The 16,808-nt window shown below is 38.8% G+C and overlaps 4 protein-coding genes across 7 annotated transcripts; 3 read left to right on the top strand and 1 right to left on the bottom strand.

Moving 5' to 3' along the window:
• The first annotated feature begins 179 nt into the window (after positions 1 to 179).
• On the top strand, positions 180 to 1,702 carry LOC111598297 (probable enoyl-CoA hydratase echA8). Its single transcript, XM_023313485.2, has 3 exons — positions 180 to 399; positions 455 to 1,243; positions 1,306 to 1,702. Exons 1-3 carry the CDS (start codon positions 300 to 302, stop codon positions 1,578 to 1,580), a joined length of 1,164 nt encoding a protein of 387 aa, XP_023169253.2. The 5' UTR covers positions 180 to 299; the 3' UTR covers positions 1,581 to 1,702.
• A 543-nt stretch (positions 1,703 to 2,245) lies between these two features.
• Positions 2,246 to 4,857, top strand: LOC111598336 (acyl-CoA Delta(11) desaturase). Its single transcript, XM_023313541.2, has 5 exons — positions 2,246 to 2,488; positions 3,416 to 3,706; positions 3,772 to 4,108; positions 4,176 to 4,361; positions 4,426 to 4,857. The coding sequence occupies exons 2-5, from the start codon at positions 3,421 to 3,423 to the stop codon at positions 4,742 to 4,744; spliced, it is 1,128 nt and encodes a 375-aa protein (XP_023169309.1). The 5' UTR covers positions 2,246 to 2,488; positions 3,416 to 3,420; the 3' UTR covers positions 4,745 to 4,857.
• A 95-nt stretch (positions 4,858 to 4,952) lies between these two features.
• Positions 4,953 to 5,714, bottom strand: LOC111598338. Its single transcript, XM_023313542.2, has 2 exons — positions 5,471 to 5,714; positions 4,953 to 5,405 (listed from the first exon to the last, which is right to left on the bottom strand). Exons 1-2 carry the CDS (start codon positions 5,564 to 5,566, stop codon positions 5,022 to 5,024), a joined length of 480 nt encoding a protein of 159 aa, XP_023169310.2. The 5' UTR covers positions 5,567 to 5,714; the 3' UTR covers positions 4,953 to 5,021.
• A 211-nt stretch (positions 5,715 to 5,925) lies between these two features.
• Positions 5,926 to 14,937, top strand: LOC111598335 (acyl-CoA Delta(11) desaturase-like). Of its 4 annotated transcripts, none has more exons than XM_023313538.2 (5): positions 5,926 to 6,029; positions 12,532 to 12,857; positions 13,886 to 14,222; positions 14,293 to 14,478; positions 14,545 to 14,937. In XM_023313538.2, exons 2-5 carry the CDS (start codon positions 12,545 to 12,547, stop codon positions 14,861 to 14,863), a joined length of 1,155 nt encoding a protein of 384 aa, XP_023169306.1. In that variant the 5' UTR covers positions 5,926 to 6,029; positions 12,532 to 12,544; the 3' UTR covers positions 14,864 to 14,937. The 4 variants fall into 4 exon arrangements, with proteins under 4 accessions (XP_023169306.1, XP_023169305.1, XP_023169307.1 ...); XM_023313537.2 differs by lacking the exon at positions 5,926 to 6,029 and adding an exon at positions 9,547 to 9,745; XM_023313539.2 differs by lacking the exon at positions 5,926 to 6,029 and adding an exon at positions 11,534 to 11,608.
• The last annotated feature ends 1,871 nt before the right edge of the window (positions 14,938 to 16,808 follow it).

Consider the following 16,808-nt stretch of genomic DNA (forward strand, 5'->3'; position numbering starts at 1 on the left):
TCGATAATTAAAACAGCTATTAAAAAATGTTATAACGATATTGAACTAGGAAATTAAATTATGTCAGCCATATGCAATTTAATTTCATGTCCCATAGTCACCCATGTGATATCTGATTGCATTGATTGTACTACACATTTTATCGATTGTGCGTTTAACTATCGAACAGTTTTCCGCGATTGTTTCTCGATAGCCCCTTTACGATATTCACATATTTGTTTGTAGAATCTTAATTGGAGTTATTTGTTTGTTAGCTGGCATCTATCCTAAATTAAAGTTGTTAACATCTTTTAACAAACATGTTCCACATGATAAGACGTCAACTGGGTCAGCAAATTGGCCAAAATTTACGTTTGACACCTCGACGCACGTTCGCCTCTACAATTGCATTGTTCAAAGGTAGTTAAAACCAACGTGACATAATGTTTGATAATGAAATGAATTATTTTTACAGATGTCGCAGCTAAGATTGATACGAACGCGGCAGAGCCTGCACGTATACTTGTGGAGAAAGATAAAAATATTACGCTAATCGGCATAAATCGTCCACAACAACGCAACGCCATCGATTCGAAAACCGCCTCGCTGCTTTGTGAAGCGTTCTCTGCTTTCGAGGCGGATGATACGTCGCCGGTGGCAGTGCTCTATGGGGTGGGTGGCTCGTTCTGCTCGGGATTTGATATACTTGAGATCAGCACTGACGAGAAGGAGGAGATAAGCGTTGATATTCTGATGCGTCCCGAGGGATCGGTGGGCCCCACCCGTCGCCACATCAAGAAGCCGGTCATCTGCGGCATCAATGGCTACTGCATAGCCAATGGTCTGGAGCTCGCGCTGATGTGTGATTTGCGGGTCATGGAGGAATCCGCTGTATTGGGCTTCTTCAATAGGCGCTTCGGTGTACCTATGCTAGATGGTGGCACTGCACGTCTGCCCGCCATGATTGGCCTGTCCCGTGCGCTGGATTTGATCTTGACTGGACGTCCAGTGGGCTCACAGGAGGCACACGATATTGGTCTAGTCAATCGCATAGTGCCCACAGGTACAGCGCTGGGCCATGCTCTGGAGCTGGCCATGTGCTTATCCAAATTTCCGCAACGCGCACTCAATCATGATCGCAACTCGGTTTACTCGGCTTCGTTTGAGACGTCAACGTTCCACCAGGCGGTGCAGAACGAGGTCATGTACACATCTCCAGAAATCATCGAGGACATGCAGAATGGCATCAAGTGGTTCAATAACAGTGAGTAATTCCTTGTTAACTGAAAGCAGATGAACTAAATAGAATATTTCATGGCATTTCAGCGTTCAAGGCAGATACGACGCATTCGTGGCTAAAACGTGATCGTTCCATGGCCGATTGGGATGACGAAGATGTAGCTGTGGCAGCTGCTCAGAAAGAGATCAAGAAGCAAGAGGCAGAGGCCGCAATTGTTGAAGCCGAGAAACAAAAGCAAGCAGAGAAGGCCAAGAGCAAGTCCAAGAAAGCAGCTGAACCAAAACCATCTGTGGAAAAAGCCAAAAAGGACTGCAACGAAGGCGAAAACATTAATGTAACCAAAAAGGAGAACGATAAATAAGGAAAACCTTTGTATATATGAGACAAACTAAAATATTATGTAAATAACATCATTCTTACATGCAGTTCAGATTTGAAAAATTTGAATTTCTTTATTTATTTAAATACATAACATACATAAAGGAACAGTTAATCGGTTTATATTAAACTATTTAAAAAAATGAAAATTTGATTTTCGCCATATTTTACTTTAATTCCTTATAAAATACTTTAAGTCAAGATAAAATGAAATTTTCGCCTATTTATATTTTTAACGGATAAAGCCGGGTACTTAAAATGTTTCTGAAAGCTTTATCAAACGAACGTCAGCTGACGCATTGACATTCACATGTAGATGGCGCTTTGATTATGGATTTTGAATTGATTTTAATTAGAAGATAACGTGGCTGTCACTAATTTCGATGAATTATGATTCACATCTGGCGTCTAGACGCATCAAATCCTGTACTTTGACCAACATGCGATCCATTTACCTACGTGAGTGTTTGTTTGTCCACAGTTCAATGGGAATAAATGAAATAATAAATAAATGAATTTGCAAAGATTGCACTAATTTCATTAAGTCTCATTAGTTGTACTCATTAAAAAGATTATTTTGTAATCAGATTTTCCTATGAAGGGCATCTTTCGATTTTAACTTTCAGTATAAATACTGCAAGCAGTCGATCTTCGCCTTTCAAACTATTTCAGATAATTTTCAAGCGTTTCAGCTCCACAGAGAAAATATATTAAAAAAAGTAAACCTAAGCGAATACCAAAGTGAAGAAGACTGCCAATAAGAAAGACGATTGGATTCATTGTCTGTCTGGCCGTGAGCACAGTAATAAGCCAGCTCTTCCCGGCACAGGTCGATTCGGTTCCTCGGCTTTCATAAATTCCTCAATTACCCTGAAGTACTTAAAGTGTTTGGTGAGTATTTCAGACGTGAAGTGACTTAGAAAATTGATAAAGCACAGTTGAGTTAGAACCAATTTGAAACGTTTTTTACATAAGAGATGTGATTATATAAAAAAACCAAATATAATTCAATACGAATCGTTAAATATGTCTTACGTGTTCCTATTGAAAGCTCGAGTGAAATATAAGTTACGAGCAAAATTTGCTGTCTCAGATCCGCAAGACTTTTAGATTGTCCAGTTATACAACGTAGGCATGTGTATATATATAGATAGCGTGTAAATGTCAAAAGTTCACTTCAAATATAAGCTGATTTGCTTAGTTGAACTTACATAATTGCTGAGTTCAACAAGGCTATCACATGCTATTTGACTTTTAAGAAAAGTCATTGTCGTGTGTATATATCAAAAGATTAGATGGTATATTAGCTACATACCAAATTTGATAGCTCTAACTTATATAGTTGCTGAGTTCAAAAGGACTACAAATGGTATAGTTCGTTTATTATAGGTGCATATATATGTCTAACGTGTAGGTATCGAAAGCTCCTTTGATGTATAAGCTACATACCAAAATTTTCGTGCTTAAACCTATATGTTTGTTGAGATCAGATAGACTATAATATGGTATGAAATCTAGACTTAACATAAAGAATTGAATAGAACTTAAGTATTCAATTAAAGATAAGCTTAAATATAAGCTGCATGGCAAATTTGATAACTCTAACTTATATAGTTACTGAGTTCAGAAGGATCAGATAGACTAAAATATTGTATAAAATAAAGAAAGCTAAAGAATTGAATAGATTTTGAGTATTAAAGAAAAGCTTAGTTTAAATATAAGCTGCATACCACATTTTATAGCTCTAGCTTACGTCTCTGATGAGATCAAGAAAAATCGTAAAATTTTATTTTATATTTTATCCTCGCTTGATTTTAGTAAAAATGCCACCAAATGCAGCCAATGGCCTAGCTGGCAGCGCTGAAGTGGAGCAAATGCTGAGCAGCTCCAAAGCTGGAGCATCCAAGCAGACGGGCGTGCTCTTCGAAGATGATGCAGACACCAACGATGGCGCCTTGGACGTGAATGTCGTAGAGTTGAAGAAGGCCGAGAAGCGCAAGCTGAAGTGGGTCTGGCGCAACATTATACTCTTTGCCTATGTGCATTTCGCTGCTCTCTACGGCGGCTTCTTGCTCTTGACCCAAGCCAAATGGCCAACAGTTGTTTTCTGTAAGCCACACAGAGTTGATCCTCCATTGAGTTGATCCTGAATTGACCAACTTTTCTATTGACAGCCATTTTTCTATACGTGGCGGGCATGCTGGGCATCACGGGCGGCGCTCATCGCCTCTGGGCTCATCGCTCCTACAAGGCCAAGTGGCCGCTGCGCCTGATATTGATCACCTTCAATACGATCGCCTTCCAGGACGCCGCCTTCCATTGGGCGCGCGATCATCGCGTGCATCACAAGTTCTCCGAGACGGATGCCGATCCACACAATGCGACGCGTGGCTTCTTCTTCTCGCACGTCGGCTGGCTACTGTGCAAGAAGCATCCCGATGTGGTGGCCAAGGGCAAAGGCTTGGACTTGACCGATCTGCGCGCCGATCGCATACTCATGTTCCAGCTCAAGTGAGTAGCAAGTTACCTGGCTATAGAGAGAACTATTCCAACTATAGCTGATCTCTCCAATTGACAGACACTACTTTGTTCTAATGCCGCTGGCCTGCTTCATATTGCCAACTGTCATACCCATGGTCTGCTGGAACGAATCGCTGTTGTGCTCCTGGTTTGTGTCCACCATGTTCCGCTGGTGCTTCCAGTTGAACATGACATGGCTCGTCAATAGCGCAGCTCACAAGTTTGGCGGACGTCCTTACGATAAGTGCGTATTATACTTTATAATTATCATAAAACATATAAATAATTCATATATGATTTACGTATAGGAATATTAACCCATCGCAAAGTCCGTATGTCTCGGCCTTTACCTTTGGCGAGGGCTGGCACAACTATCACCATGTCTTCCCCTGGGACTACAAGACCGCCGAATGGGGCAACTATTCGCTGAACATGACCACAGCGTTCATAGATCTATTTGCCAAAATTGGATGGGCCTACGATCTGAAGTCAGTGGCCCCGGACACGGTAGAGCGACGAGTGCGTCGCACCGGCGATGGAACACACGAGCTATGGGGCTGGGGTGATAAGGATATGACCGCAGAGGATCAACAGCGCGTGCTCTTTATGGACATGAAGACGCACTAAAAGCATAGTTAATTAAAAGTACTTTAATCTTAGGACAATATAGTTAGACACTTATGCTAAGTGGGTTGTATTTTATATAGTAACAAAAATATATACAATGTAATTAACTCGGATATCGCAATTGCGTGGTTTTGCTGCTGTGCCAGTCTCTCGGTTAAGATTGTAATCGATTTATTTCTCGCGTGTCTAGACGGCTGTAGTTTGCAGGTGTTATCATGGTGTTGATAAGCATTATCTTCGAATGTGCTCGGGGGATTAACAACGGTCCCTGGATACCCTATGGTAGTATGGGACCATGTTCCTTTTCGTAGTTTTTCACCTTGATGTCTAGGATATGAAGTACTACTTCAGACAGGGCCCTTGGCTGCACACCTGCCTCTATTAGCTCTACACAAATGTCGAGTGCTTCGGTCGAGAGTCGTGTGTTGATGAGCTCCGACATGCCGTGCACTGCAATGCGTAGAGCTGGCGATTTGTTAACAAAGCTGGTCTCTCGCTTATGCTCATCAATACCCATTTGATTAACCATATCATCTTTTGTATCCTGCGCAGCATTGGTATCCATATTTCTTTTCAGATTTAATCTTCTGTATGTATTTGCCTTTACGATATTTTTATTTAGACTTGCTAATTCTGCTGCAGCCGTGCCTACATTTTGTTCCTTAAAAGATATTTTAAATTATTTTAACAGTCATTTGGTTTTACACATACTGCACCAGTATATACCTGGACTTTAACCTCATTCAGCTCCTCATTCGCATTATATTGAGCTTGGTTTAGATCTTTTCTTGCGTCTTCGTCTTCAAGGATTTGCTTTGACATTTTCCTGACTTCAGATAAAATATAAATTGCGATGGCACAATGGCTTGCTATCGATTAAAATCGTTTAATATCCTGTCTATAATAATGCGAGTCATTTAATTTCTTTGACAGTCTTCACTGCGCTTGTTTTGTATTGTGCCAAAAACATAAATAATATATACATTTAAAACATTACGATGACGATAATAACAAGAAATATTTCATACTATTACATACATATTAAAGAATCTGAAGCCAAAAAATTCCATATAGTTGAATATGAATTTGTAGCGAATGCTGCACCGATGGTTGTATCTAATTTTTTTATATCGATATAATGTTTGTATCGTAAATATCGAGTTGCGAGTTTCATACTTACTTCTCGAGAATCCCAGTACGTGTCATCTCTAAACTATTTTACAGGCATCAGTGCAATTTAGCAGATTTTGGATTTATACAACTAAATTGGTCAATAGTTGTACAAGTAAGTTGCATACATATTTATAACTTTTCATTGACCTTGCTTAGAATCAAAAACAATCCATATATTGCCAAAATATATATCAGCTCAGCCAAATGCGCATTCCACACATTGCGAAAAAAAAAATAGAATTTATTTCTTTACAGATTAGAATTGTGTACTAAACAATATTTTGATGCGCAACACACACTCTCCGTGTGACATCACATTGCATGCAATGACGCAAGATTACGGTTTCTATGTAGATTAGGGATTTTTTCCACTGGGACATTGTTTGAAATCACGCGTTTTCTTAGGAACTGTAACACGCTTACATCTTCTACCCTATAAAAAATTTGTAAATGGGGAATGCTGTGCTTTTTCACGTGTATTAATAGGCCATAGAAAAGGTAGCTGCTATAAAGTGTATGCACATGATTTTTATTAGAACAACGGCACATTCGCTCTGTACATGTTCGTCCGCTCGTATATATGAAAACGTCGAACTGCATAATATGGAGATTTGAGACTTAAAATAAAAATTCCATATTAAATCTGCGTTATCTTATCCCATTTGTTTAAAATCTATCAAAAATAAATGAAACTACTAAAAAACCGCAAATTTCGGATGTAATTTGCAGAACTAAATTCGTTAGTTCGTTAATTCAGAGATTAGTCTCGCGCCTTGTCCATATTGCTTACTTTAGTTCTATATGGTATTGAATAGTTGCAGTTCTGAAGGGTTAATCAATTGGCGCGAAGCTCACACCGTGCTAAACGTGACCCTAATCGATTAGAATCCAATTCTAATCTAATTGACTTTAGAGTTCATTTCGAATTTTCCATGCGCAATTGCATGTTAAGTTGTACTATTTTGAAAGAACACATTCGGATATGCATACAAAGTTCGTTTCATATGCAGGTGCATCAACAGCTGCTGTGAATGTCGCTTGCGATCAAACAACAGCTGTGTCTATCGTTTGCGATCCAACAACAGCTGTGCGTATCGTTTACGTTCTTGGACCAGTTATTTATACTCTTTTTTAGCTTTAATCAAGAATATACAAAACCGTCTTAACTATTTGTTACAGCTGCGATTCATGAAAAAAGTAGTGCACAAAATTAAATGCAACGTTACTTTTTCCGTTATAAAAAGATGGGCACTGTTTGTTTCGAGTAGACTGCAAAGAATAGCATTGCATAAAATTCCGTTACTTTCGGTCTGAATTCATTGCATTGAAAATATGCCGTTCATAGAAATAGTAGTGCTGGATGTAAGCAGTTAAAATAAAATAAAAACTTATCAACAGTAAGTGTAATTAATTAAATTATATTTTACTGCTTGCAGTTTATTGGAATGGCTTTTTTATTTTAGTGGGTAGAGGAAAGCATTGCTCGGCAGAAAAGAGAAGTTTAATTGTTAGACTTAAAAATCAAGGCAAAACTTATAAAGAAATTGAAAATGTTGTTGGATGCTCAGCTCCTATGATATTTAACGCCATTCACCATAAGAAGCAGGCTGAAAAACGTGGTCGCAAATCCAAAACTAACTTGCTAGAGGATAGGCAAATTGTGCGATATTCTAAGCTTAATCCGTTAGCTTCATCAAAGGAAATTAAAGAGGTATTGAATCTGTCGGTTAGTGATGTGACAGTTCGTCGTCGACTCCAACATCATTTATCTCCCAGCAAGCACCACGCCGCCCGAAATTGGCCCACAAGTAAGTGGCGCAATATACTGTGGACGGGTGAGAGCGAAATCGTTCACTTTGCTGGGAGTGACTCTACACAGTATGTTCCCAAGAACACTCAGAAGACATTCAAACATGTCCATCTGAGCATTATGGTATGGGCTTGTTTTTCATATGCTGGTGTTGGTCCAATCCAAGTTATAAATGGTATCATGGACGAAAATCTCTACGTCGATTTACTAAAAAATATAATGCTCCCTTATGCCAGTTGGGAAATGCCTTTGAAATGGACGTTACAGCAGGATAACGACCCAAATCATTCGAGTCGGCTTGCTATAGATTGGTTTGCGTCCGAAGGGATTGACGTCATGCAATGGCCAGCTCAGTCCCTGGATCTAAATCCGATCGAAAATCTGTGGGGCGATGTTAAGACAGCTGTGGCAACTGCAAAGCCATCGACCAAAGCAGAGCTGTGTCAAGTAGTTCAGGAGGCGTGGCACCAAATAACTCTAAAGCATTGCCAGGACCTCATCGATTCCATGCCACGCAGGTGCCAAGCCATAATAGAAAATAATGGATAAATGAATAAATAATGAATAAGGATAAGACCAAAAACTATATATAAAAGACAAATTATATAAAGTTAGGCTAATGTCAAATAGATTTACTTTCTTTTTTAGTAACAACTACTATTTTCATGAACAACTGAATATTGTCAAAAAAATTTTGTCACGAAATTCTGTTGTTAAGCATTTGGTGCTCAATCGTACAGCTATTTTCATTAACTCAATGCTCTATATATATATACATATAGATATATATATTTGAATATAAAATACTAGTCTTAATATATTGTTTAACCTATGGAGACTGAAGCAGACTCAAGCTATTTGTATAACAATAGATAATCTTGAGGCTAAATTTTTTTGGCAGGAGTTTTGAATACCGTTTTTCATTGAGGAACAAAAAATTGATTAAAATGTTAAAATCAAAATTTGTCAAAAACCTGAAATAGCTATAGTTTTTTTTTGTTTCTAAAATGTTTACATTTTGAATTCTTAAGCTCTAAATAATTTTACAAAATTGTAATTTACAATTCATATTTGGAAGCTAAATCTGAACTGTGTGACAAACCATATGTATAAGTTGGGCGTCGTTGACAAGTAGAGTAAGAAATGTTTTTGAATATTTTGTGCCATCATCAGCTCGATTTGTCCGGCCAAAGTACTAAAAAAGTACACGTTACTCAAATTTATTATCTCTGTTAGCCACTTAAAGAAGCTATAAATGGGTTTTGAACTTCTATCAAAGTTTAGCAGTTAGTAATCTTGCTAGTCCGATATCTATGTACATATTTTCATGATGAGGGCAGAGTGCATTATTTCCTAAAAGATTTTCGTGCGGTGTACTTTAGGTAATTGTTTAAATTGCATTGGGGCAGTATCTTTAATTGTAATTGATCTATTGACAATGTCCGTAAGTTGTTTGTGAAGGGTTCAAATAACGCTCTAAAGTCATTTTCATTCATTAACGTACTTTCAATTGATCAAAATTTGCGAAATTTGCAAACTTCTATGAGAAGTGCATACGTGCAAATTCAGTTGATCGTAATCTTCCAAGCTAATCTGCGATGATGTACGCGTGTGTATATGTGTGTTTATATACGTATATATGTGTGTACGTATGTATGTACATAGATATATATATAAATATATATATATATATATATGTTTGACAGTTAGAAGTGCCCAAGCACCGGGAATATAACAACAAATGCAAAGAAAGGGGCAGTAAAAGTTTTGCGTCTCTGCCAACGTAAAAGTTTTGAGAGCGAAAAAAATGGTTTAAATTTCACCACTCTGTTCGACTGGCTCTCAGTGTGTGCTGAGACCTCAGAGCGTACGGACGTGTTATAACGTTACCCGCTCGCTAGTTCCCCAGACAAATACTCCGTGCAAAAATACAGTGATAAACTAAAGTTTTTATTTTGTATATTTCTCAAAAGAAAAACCGCGAAAAGTCAACTTTATTAGCTTCGTCAGCAAAACAGGTTAGTACATACACATGTTTATGTTGACGTTCGTCAGTTGCGACAGGATTTGCAAGTGTTTACGTAAACCATTAACTAACACAAACGTTCGTCTGTAGCCAAGTGACCCAAGAGACAACCCAAGAGTATACATAAAAAAAAATACACTACCAACAATCAAAAACTTTTTCAAGTAAAAAATCTTCTCTGTGAGCTTTTTATTACTATCAAACGATCTGTTGATCAGGCATGCAATTCATAGTTTTTTTTTTAAATCTCTTAGCTTCTGAAGGCTGTACTTTAACGGTCAAAGCGTCTATTTGCCGAAGGTTAGAGACTTAGGCGCAGATACACAAATCTTTTATACTTAGCTTGCGGCATTTAACTGCTCGACCATGTATTTAGCATACTTACGCAGGCCCTTTAGACTATTAGATTCACTAAAGCATAAATGAATATCAAATATATGCTTTTGATATTCCGAATACAAATGTACAAAGTTGTATACGTATGTATGTGTATTATGTATAATTAGGCACAGTTAACGAAAATGAAATACATTTGCCTCAAACTAGAAATAAATTAAAACGCAGTTCACCTATTTGTGCCGTATAATTGTTCGTACATTGAACTTTAAGTTGGGAATCAACTTTTTAACTGCTTCATTAACTTAAGCATAGTAGTCACAGAATACTCTTCCATAAATCCAATAATGGTACAATCTGCCGGAAGCTTTACAATTCGCAAATTCAAAAACGCAATTTAGCAGATTAGACGCATCAATAGAAAATGACCGAGACAACCAAGATTTTATGCGTTGAGCAGAAACACGCTTTTGCAACGTGATGCCGGTCGGCGAATTAAGCTCCAATTCGCTTTACGCTCTCTCACTCTCCCGCTCTCTCTCTCTCTCTTGGTGTCGCACTCTCGTCTGTGGTCATTGTCGCCAATGAGGCTACGTGAACAAAAATTTCAAGTTCAATATCAATGTAGTAGGCTTTATCGAATGCTTCTTCCGTAATAATCATACAAATTTTCTTGGAAAAAAAATATAATGAAACATTTACTTCGCTGGCATAGGCAGCCAAGTTGCCGGCTTTGATAAATCTTATGGTTCACTGGGAACACGTACTTATGTATGTATGAACAGCTGATGGCTTTATGCGGCAAAGAAAGAGCCAGAAAGAGTGCGCCATAGTGGCAAAGCTTTCGTTGGCGATCTGCTCTTTTAGTCAATTTCTAAATATTCTTTTGAATTGAAAGTATACACACAAACACACACACTTAGACATTCACTAGTACTGTACAAACAAACCCAACTGGATTTCTTGTTCTTCTCATGCTGTCTCTGTCATGCACGGTTCTCCGGGCCAGGCATAGGAATCGTATGACTTTAAGCATACGTACACACGTGGTTCACATTTCAATGTTAATAATGCAATGCACTGGTGGCACCGTAACTTACACGGAAAACAAAATACAACAGCTTAAGCTGAGGGGTTTTTATTTTTTCGTGTTTTCTGTGAACAAATACCATATGGCATTTCATACGATTTTTGATTTAATAGTTTATAGCCATTTTACCCTCGAAGCTATAAAGCAACGTGATTAAATGCTAGCAGAATATAAAACCCTGACCCTGAATAACTAAACATCATTCGATGTCTGCGTTTAATTATTAATATTTCTTCTAATCTATCTATGGACACCTGCAAAAGCTTGCCGGCATAGCCAACGAATTCGTCGTATATTGCCAAAGCTTTTGGGTATGCTCAAAAGCTTTACCGCACGCTTGTTTGCTTTTGCGCAAATTTTCTGTTCAACAGTTGAAAACTGAACCCCCAATTGGCAGGTTGTCAAATAACTTGTTAGACGTTAACAAAGGTAAAACTATACTATACTATACTGTTTACACAAATGCACAAAATAAATAAATGCACTTACTAATTGATGTTGCTTTGTTTTAGTTGAGACAACAGTTACTTAGTATATACATAATTCTTTCATTCTTAATTGCTGTTACTTGTGCGTTTGTGTTTTTGTATAGCAAATTTAAAGCTGGGAAATTTTCCATGACACACACAAACACATACACAGTCTTGCGAGCTTAGCCTTCACATTAGACGCCCAGTGACCCACATGTGTGTGTATGAACACACACACAAACAGAGGTGTGAATGGTGCTGTCGAATGTTTGTGCCGCGCTGATTTGTTGTTGTCGTGCCGGCATTTTAATTATCAACAGTACAAGCTGCAGACGTGCTCTTTAGCCGGTCGTATTTATTTAATTCCCAATATTTTAATACCCTATTTTTCGGCATGAAACGAGCGCAGAAATAACCCAAGCAACAACAACAAGCAACAATTTTGACTGAGAAAAAGTATTTAAATTGATTATAAAAAGCGATTGTTAAAGGTGGAAATAGGTGTACATGTTTTAGGTGACTTTTACACTGAGAAAAGAGTTAATGGTCACTCAAGCGTGCTTTCACTGTATTGCACGTATCCTTCAGCAAGGACATCATCCTTGAAATTATTGATTTTTTTGTGATTCAGCCTGCCTCAATGCGTCCAACAAGACTACAGCGGCACATTGCCCAAGGGAGGTGTGCAACGACCGCTAGTTAACGTGCAACAATAAAAAACACAAAACAAGCAATAATTAAAGAGCTGTGACACCCAAAACTGCTCACCTCTGCGGGTAAAGCGTGTCAAGTTCAACTTAGTCAATTTGTTTAACTAATTGCGCCAGCAAGTCATTTAAAATGTAATGTCTATTTTCTGTTTTTATTGTATTTGAACTACAGCTGGTACCACAATATGCCGCCCAACGCAACTGCTGGAGGCCAGTCGATTACCGACTCGTTGATCTCTGCCGCAGCGACAGCTGCTGCCGAATCGGAGCAGAATCCAACCAAGCTGCAACAGGATTCAACTGGTGTGTTGTTCGAGTGCGATGCCGAGACCATCGATGGCGGCCTCGTCAAGGACATTGTTTCCATGAAGAAGGCCGACAGACGCAAACTGAAACTCGTCTGGCGTAACATAATTGCATTCGGATATTTACACTTGGCTGCCGTCTACGGCGCATGGCTAATCTTCACCTCGGCTAAATGGCAGACAATTGCTCTGGGTAAGTGAAAAATACAGTCAGACAGACAGCCAGCCAGACGGCCAGATAACCGCACGGCAATCAATAGAATTTTTAATATTTATTCATTGTTTGTCATCTTAGCGTCGCGTGCCTCGCATTTCAATTGCAAGGTTATCAGCGTTGTTTACTTCAAATTTGGCACTGATAACATTGAGCAAAGTCATATCATATAGTCCAATAGATCAGACACGAATTAACATAATGCCCAATCCACGCGAAGCTTATTGCGCAACGTTTCTCTTCTCCATCAAGTATTCAATATATAACTTTTTACCATAGTCTATATATCACAGAGAGCTTAGAAACAGGGCTCGAAGTCAACTGATGAAGCATAATTGAAATGAAATTATAGTAAAAATCAATTTGTTATCTGTGGGCAATATTAAATAGGTATAAATATTCATTGGGAATGTAAAATTTAAATAATTTCCGATTGAACTTGACGACGTAGTAATATTTGTCATTCGCTTAGAGACAATTATATTTATGTCAAATACAGCTACAGAATATAAACTAAACATTAGTATTACATATAGATAAACTCACAGCCATATCTGAACATAGAATGGACAATTTTCGTGTACCTCGCAAGGTGAATCGCCATGTGCTAAAGGCCATTAGCTATATTACAGATAATGAGGATTTGGATTATGCGTCATTCGCTGATATAAAGGATCGCGTGAAGTATTCGATGCGCAATTGCAATCCTGTGCATCGTTTAGAATATCAGGTTGAGTCCTCGCTGTATAACTTGACAAAGCTGGGCGTAATCTCGATCAGCGCTGATAGCAAAGCATATGCCATACGCAATGTCGAGGATATGCTAATCAAAGTTGACAAACTGGGTGAAGATGATGATCAACCGGGGCGATAGTAAAATTTTTCAGTTATGACACAATATTAAATTCTTTGTTGTAATGTCTACATCGTTAGGTACTTTTATATATATATATATATATATATATATATAGGTTATTTCTTATATAAATATCATTTTGTTCTTATAGCTTTCGCTCTTTATGTTGTCTCTGGTTTGGGCATTACGGCTGGCGCTCATCGTCTGTGGGCCCATCGTTCTTACAAGGCTAAGTGGCCGCTGCGCGTGCTGCTGGTCATCTTCAATACAGTTGCCTTCCAGGACGCCGCCTACCACTGGGCTCGCGACCATCGTGTGCACCACAAATACTCGGAGACCGATGCTGATCCACACAATGCCACGCGTGGCTTCTTCTTTTCGCATATTGGCTGGTTGCTGTGCAAGAAGCATCCCGAGGTGAAGGCCAAGGGCAAGGGTGTTGACCTATCCGATTTGCGTGCCGACCGCGTTCTGATGTTCCAGAAAAAGTGAGCGCCTTCATAAGCCAAGCACTTGTACCCTAAGCTAACTTCTTCTTCTCCTGTTGCCTGTTTTTAGACACTACTTTGTGCTGATGCCTTTGGCCTGTTTCATTTTACCCACTGTGGCGCCCATGTACTTCTGGGGTGAGAGCTTTGTGAATGCCTGGTTCGTGGCCACCATGTTCCGCTGGTGCTTCATTCTGAATGTGACATGGCTGGTAAATAGTGCTGCGCACAAATTCGGCGGCCGTCCCTATGACAGGTGAGTTGAATAGCTACGAAATCGTTGAAACTCTTTTTCAACCACATTTCTCTTCTCTGTACTTAGATTCATCAATCCTTCGGAGAACATTTCGGTGGCGATGCTCGCTTTCGGTGAGGGCTGGCATAACTATCATCATGTGTTCCCCTGGGACTACAAGACCGCTGAGTTTGGCAAATACTCGCTAAATCTGACCACGGCTTTCATTGACTTCTTCGCCAAGATTGGCTGGGCCTACGATCTAAAGAGCGTGTCCCCCGACATTATCAAGAAGCGTGTGAAGCGCACCGGCGATGGCACCCACGCCACCTGGGGCTGGGGCGACAAGGATCAGCCCAAGGAGGAGATCGATGATGCCGTGATTACACACAAAAAGAGCGAATAAATTGATTGTGGGTATCTCGCAGGATAGCCAGAATGAAATTGAATCAAAACAAAAGCAGAAATAGATCTAACAAACTATGAATAATGATATTTCCGTTTTAAAAGTGCCGGCTTAATAATATCCAAAGCAGCAGCAAAGCAAAGCAGAAACAACGCAAAGCCAAGCCAAGCCAAGCAAAGCAAAGCAAACAACAGCAGCAAAAAAAAACAAGCTGAACCCCTTTTAAATAATTTTAAGAAATGATGTTGATGATAAACATCTGTTGTTTATCAATAACTGTGTACCGTCTGTGTTAAACCAGCTCTGGAAATCGTTTTTTTATTCGCTCCACATTTGCTTCTTTTGGAAATGCATAGATATCGGCCCTTCCGGATGCCAACCAGGTGTACTGAGTACCCCGTTTGGACCAGCACTCGGACAGCGGGCAGAAATTTAACTTTATACTTATACATACACATACCACTATATACTATATACACTATTACCTATGTTATAAACGACCACAAAGAAATTTTATTTATGGTTCAATTGGATATATATGTGGAGCCTCTCAAGTTTGTAACAAGCAAGATTCACTTGAAAATGAAAATGAAAATTATTTATAATGAGAAATACCTGCAAAAAAATTGATAAATTATAAAAGTTTTTAGTGTTTATGGTAAACCAAAAATGAACTAACACGAATCCAAGAAATCATAATATATATTATATGTCTACTATATATAATAAACGATCTATGTTAGACACACATACACACACACAAACACATATATATACATAAACCTCTTGAACACCTAAATGAATTTTTCGCAAGAAATTGTTATAAATAAAATCGAAAATCTCTTCGTTTTAGCTTTTAAACCCAAAGTAGCCTTTGATTTTTGCTCCCCAGCTCGAGCTCTTGACTCGACTTGAACTATTTCAAAACACTTCGGAAAGTAGTACAAAACACAAACTGGGCAAAGCGCACGAGAATATTAACACGTACATATATATAAATATATATATCATAAAAGCATTTAAACATTAACTTTTTTATTTGCAAAATTATTGTTTAATTATTCAAACATGGATCAATTCAACGTGCCAAAGAAAGTGAATCGGCATGTTTATAAGGCCGTCAACGAATTGCAGGATACGCTGTCCGGTTTTGTGTCCGCCGAACTGATCAATCAGCACGTGAAATATAATTTGCGCCATGGCAAGCCGTTAAACAATGTGGATGAGTTCATTCATCAATCGCTGTGCAATCTGACCAATCTGGGCGTTCTGGCCTGTACGGGATCATCGGGCTATGCCATACGACATACCATTAAGCGCGCCAGCAAGAAATTTACTGGAGTACCAGGATGTGATTTAGGGTCCAAGGCGAGCAAACGTTCTGCGGCCGCAAAGAATCCCTCCGTCAGGAATATAAAGCGGGGATTGAAATCAAGGACAAAGAGAATTCATGTTCCCATTAAACGTACGAAGAGAGGTTATGGGCGCGGGAAGTCGATAATATGCCTTGGTTGTCGTTCGGGTTTAGTCGATATATGTAAAATGCTAACACAGAACAATCTAGTGGAGATGAACGTAAAGCTAGAATCAAGTGAATCAAATCGCCAACTGTTTGCTGAATCGAGCAACATGGAAATGGATGTTGTTCTAGAATCTGATACTAGTTCTCAGACTACTATTTATAACGAGTCGAATTAGAGCTCATCAGTTTTTAGTTAATGTGAACTGATAAAACAAGTAACAAATAAACGTATGTATTGGTTGAAATGTAAACAAGCCGGCACTTTTTCGATAGTCAAAAACTCGGTATCAGAAAATACTAATATGTGGCGGTTGGTCGACTAGCGGCTAGCGTGTCACAGCTGATTCGTTTTTGGCGCTTACAGTGCCATATTGAGCTGTACCTTAACATGGCTGCATTCTAAATAACATTGTGTATATTTAC

Source organism: Drosophila hydei, unplaced genomic scaffold (assembly GCF_003285905.1).
Source record: "Drosophila hydei strain 15085-1641.00,03,60 unplaced genomic scaffold, DhydRS2 tig00008119-arrow-pilon, whole genome shotgun sequence".
Taxonomy (NCBI): Eukaryota; Metazoa; Arthropoda; class Insecta; order Diptera; family Drosophilidae; genus Drosophila; species Drosophila hydei.

Bases quoted from the DNA above. Each gene is read 5' to 3' on its own strand.
- LOC111598297 (XM_023313485.2), top strand. From the start codon at position 300: ATGTTCCACATGATAAGACGTCAACTGGGTCAGCAAATTGGCCAAAAT. The intron at 400-454 runs GTAGTTAAAACC...TTATTTTTACAG, and splicing joins TACAATTGCATTGTTCAAAG to ATGTCGCAGCTAAGATTGAT. The intron at 1,244-1,305 runs GTGAGTAATTCC...ATGGCATTTCAG, and splicing joins CATCAAGTGGTTCAATAACA to CGTTCAAGGCAGATACGACG.
- LOC111598336 (XM_023313541.2), top strand. From the start codon at position 3,421: ATGCCACCAAATGCAGCCAATGGCCTAGCTGGCAGCGCTGAAGTGGAG. The intron at 3,707-3,771 runs GTAAGCCACACA...TTCTATTGACAG, and splicing joins ATGGCCAACAGTTGTTTTCT to CCATTTTTCTATACGTGGCG. The intron at 4,109-4,175 runs GTGAGTAGCAAG...TCCAATTGACAG, and splicing joins ATACTCATGTTCCAGCTCAA to ACACTACTTTGTTCTAATGC.
- LOC111598338 (XM_023313542.2), bottom strand. From the start codon at position 5,566: ATGTCAAAGCAAATCCTTGAAGACGAAGACGCAAGAAAAGATCTAAAC. The intron at 5,406-5,470 runs GTATATACTGGT...ATATCTTTTAAG, and splicing joins TGAATGAGGTTAAAGTCCAG to GAACAAAATGTAGGCACGGC.
- LOC111598335 (XM_023313538.2), top strand. From the start codon at position 12,545: ATGCCGCCCAACGCAACTGCTGGAGGCCAGTCGATTACCGACTCGTTG. The intron at 12,858-13,885 runs GTAAGTGAAAAA...TTGTTCTTATAG, and splicing joins ATGGCAGACAATTGCTCTGG to CTTTCGCTCTTTATGTTGTC. The intron at 14,479-14,544 runs GTGAGTTGAATA...CTCTGTACTTAG, and splicing joins GGCGGCCGTCCCTATGACAG to ATTCATCAATCCTTCGGAGA.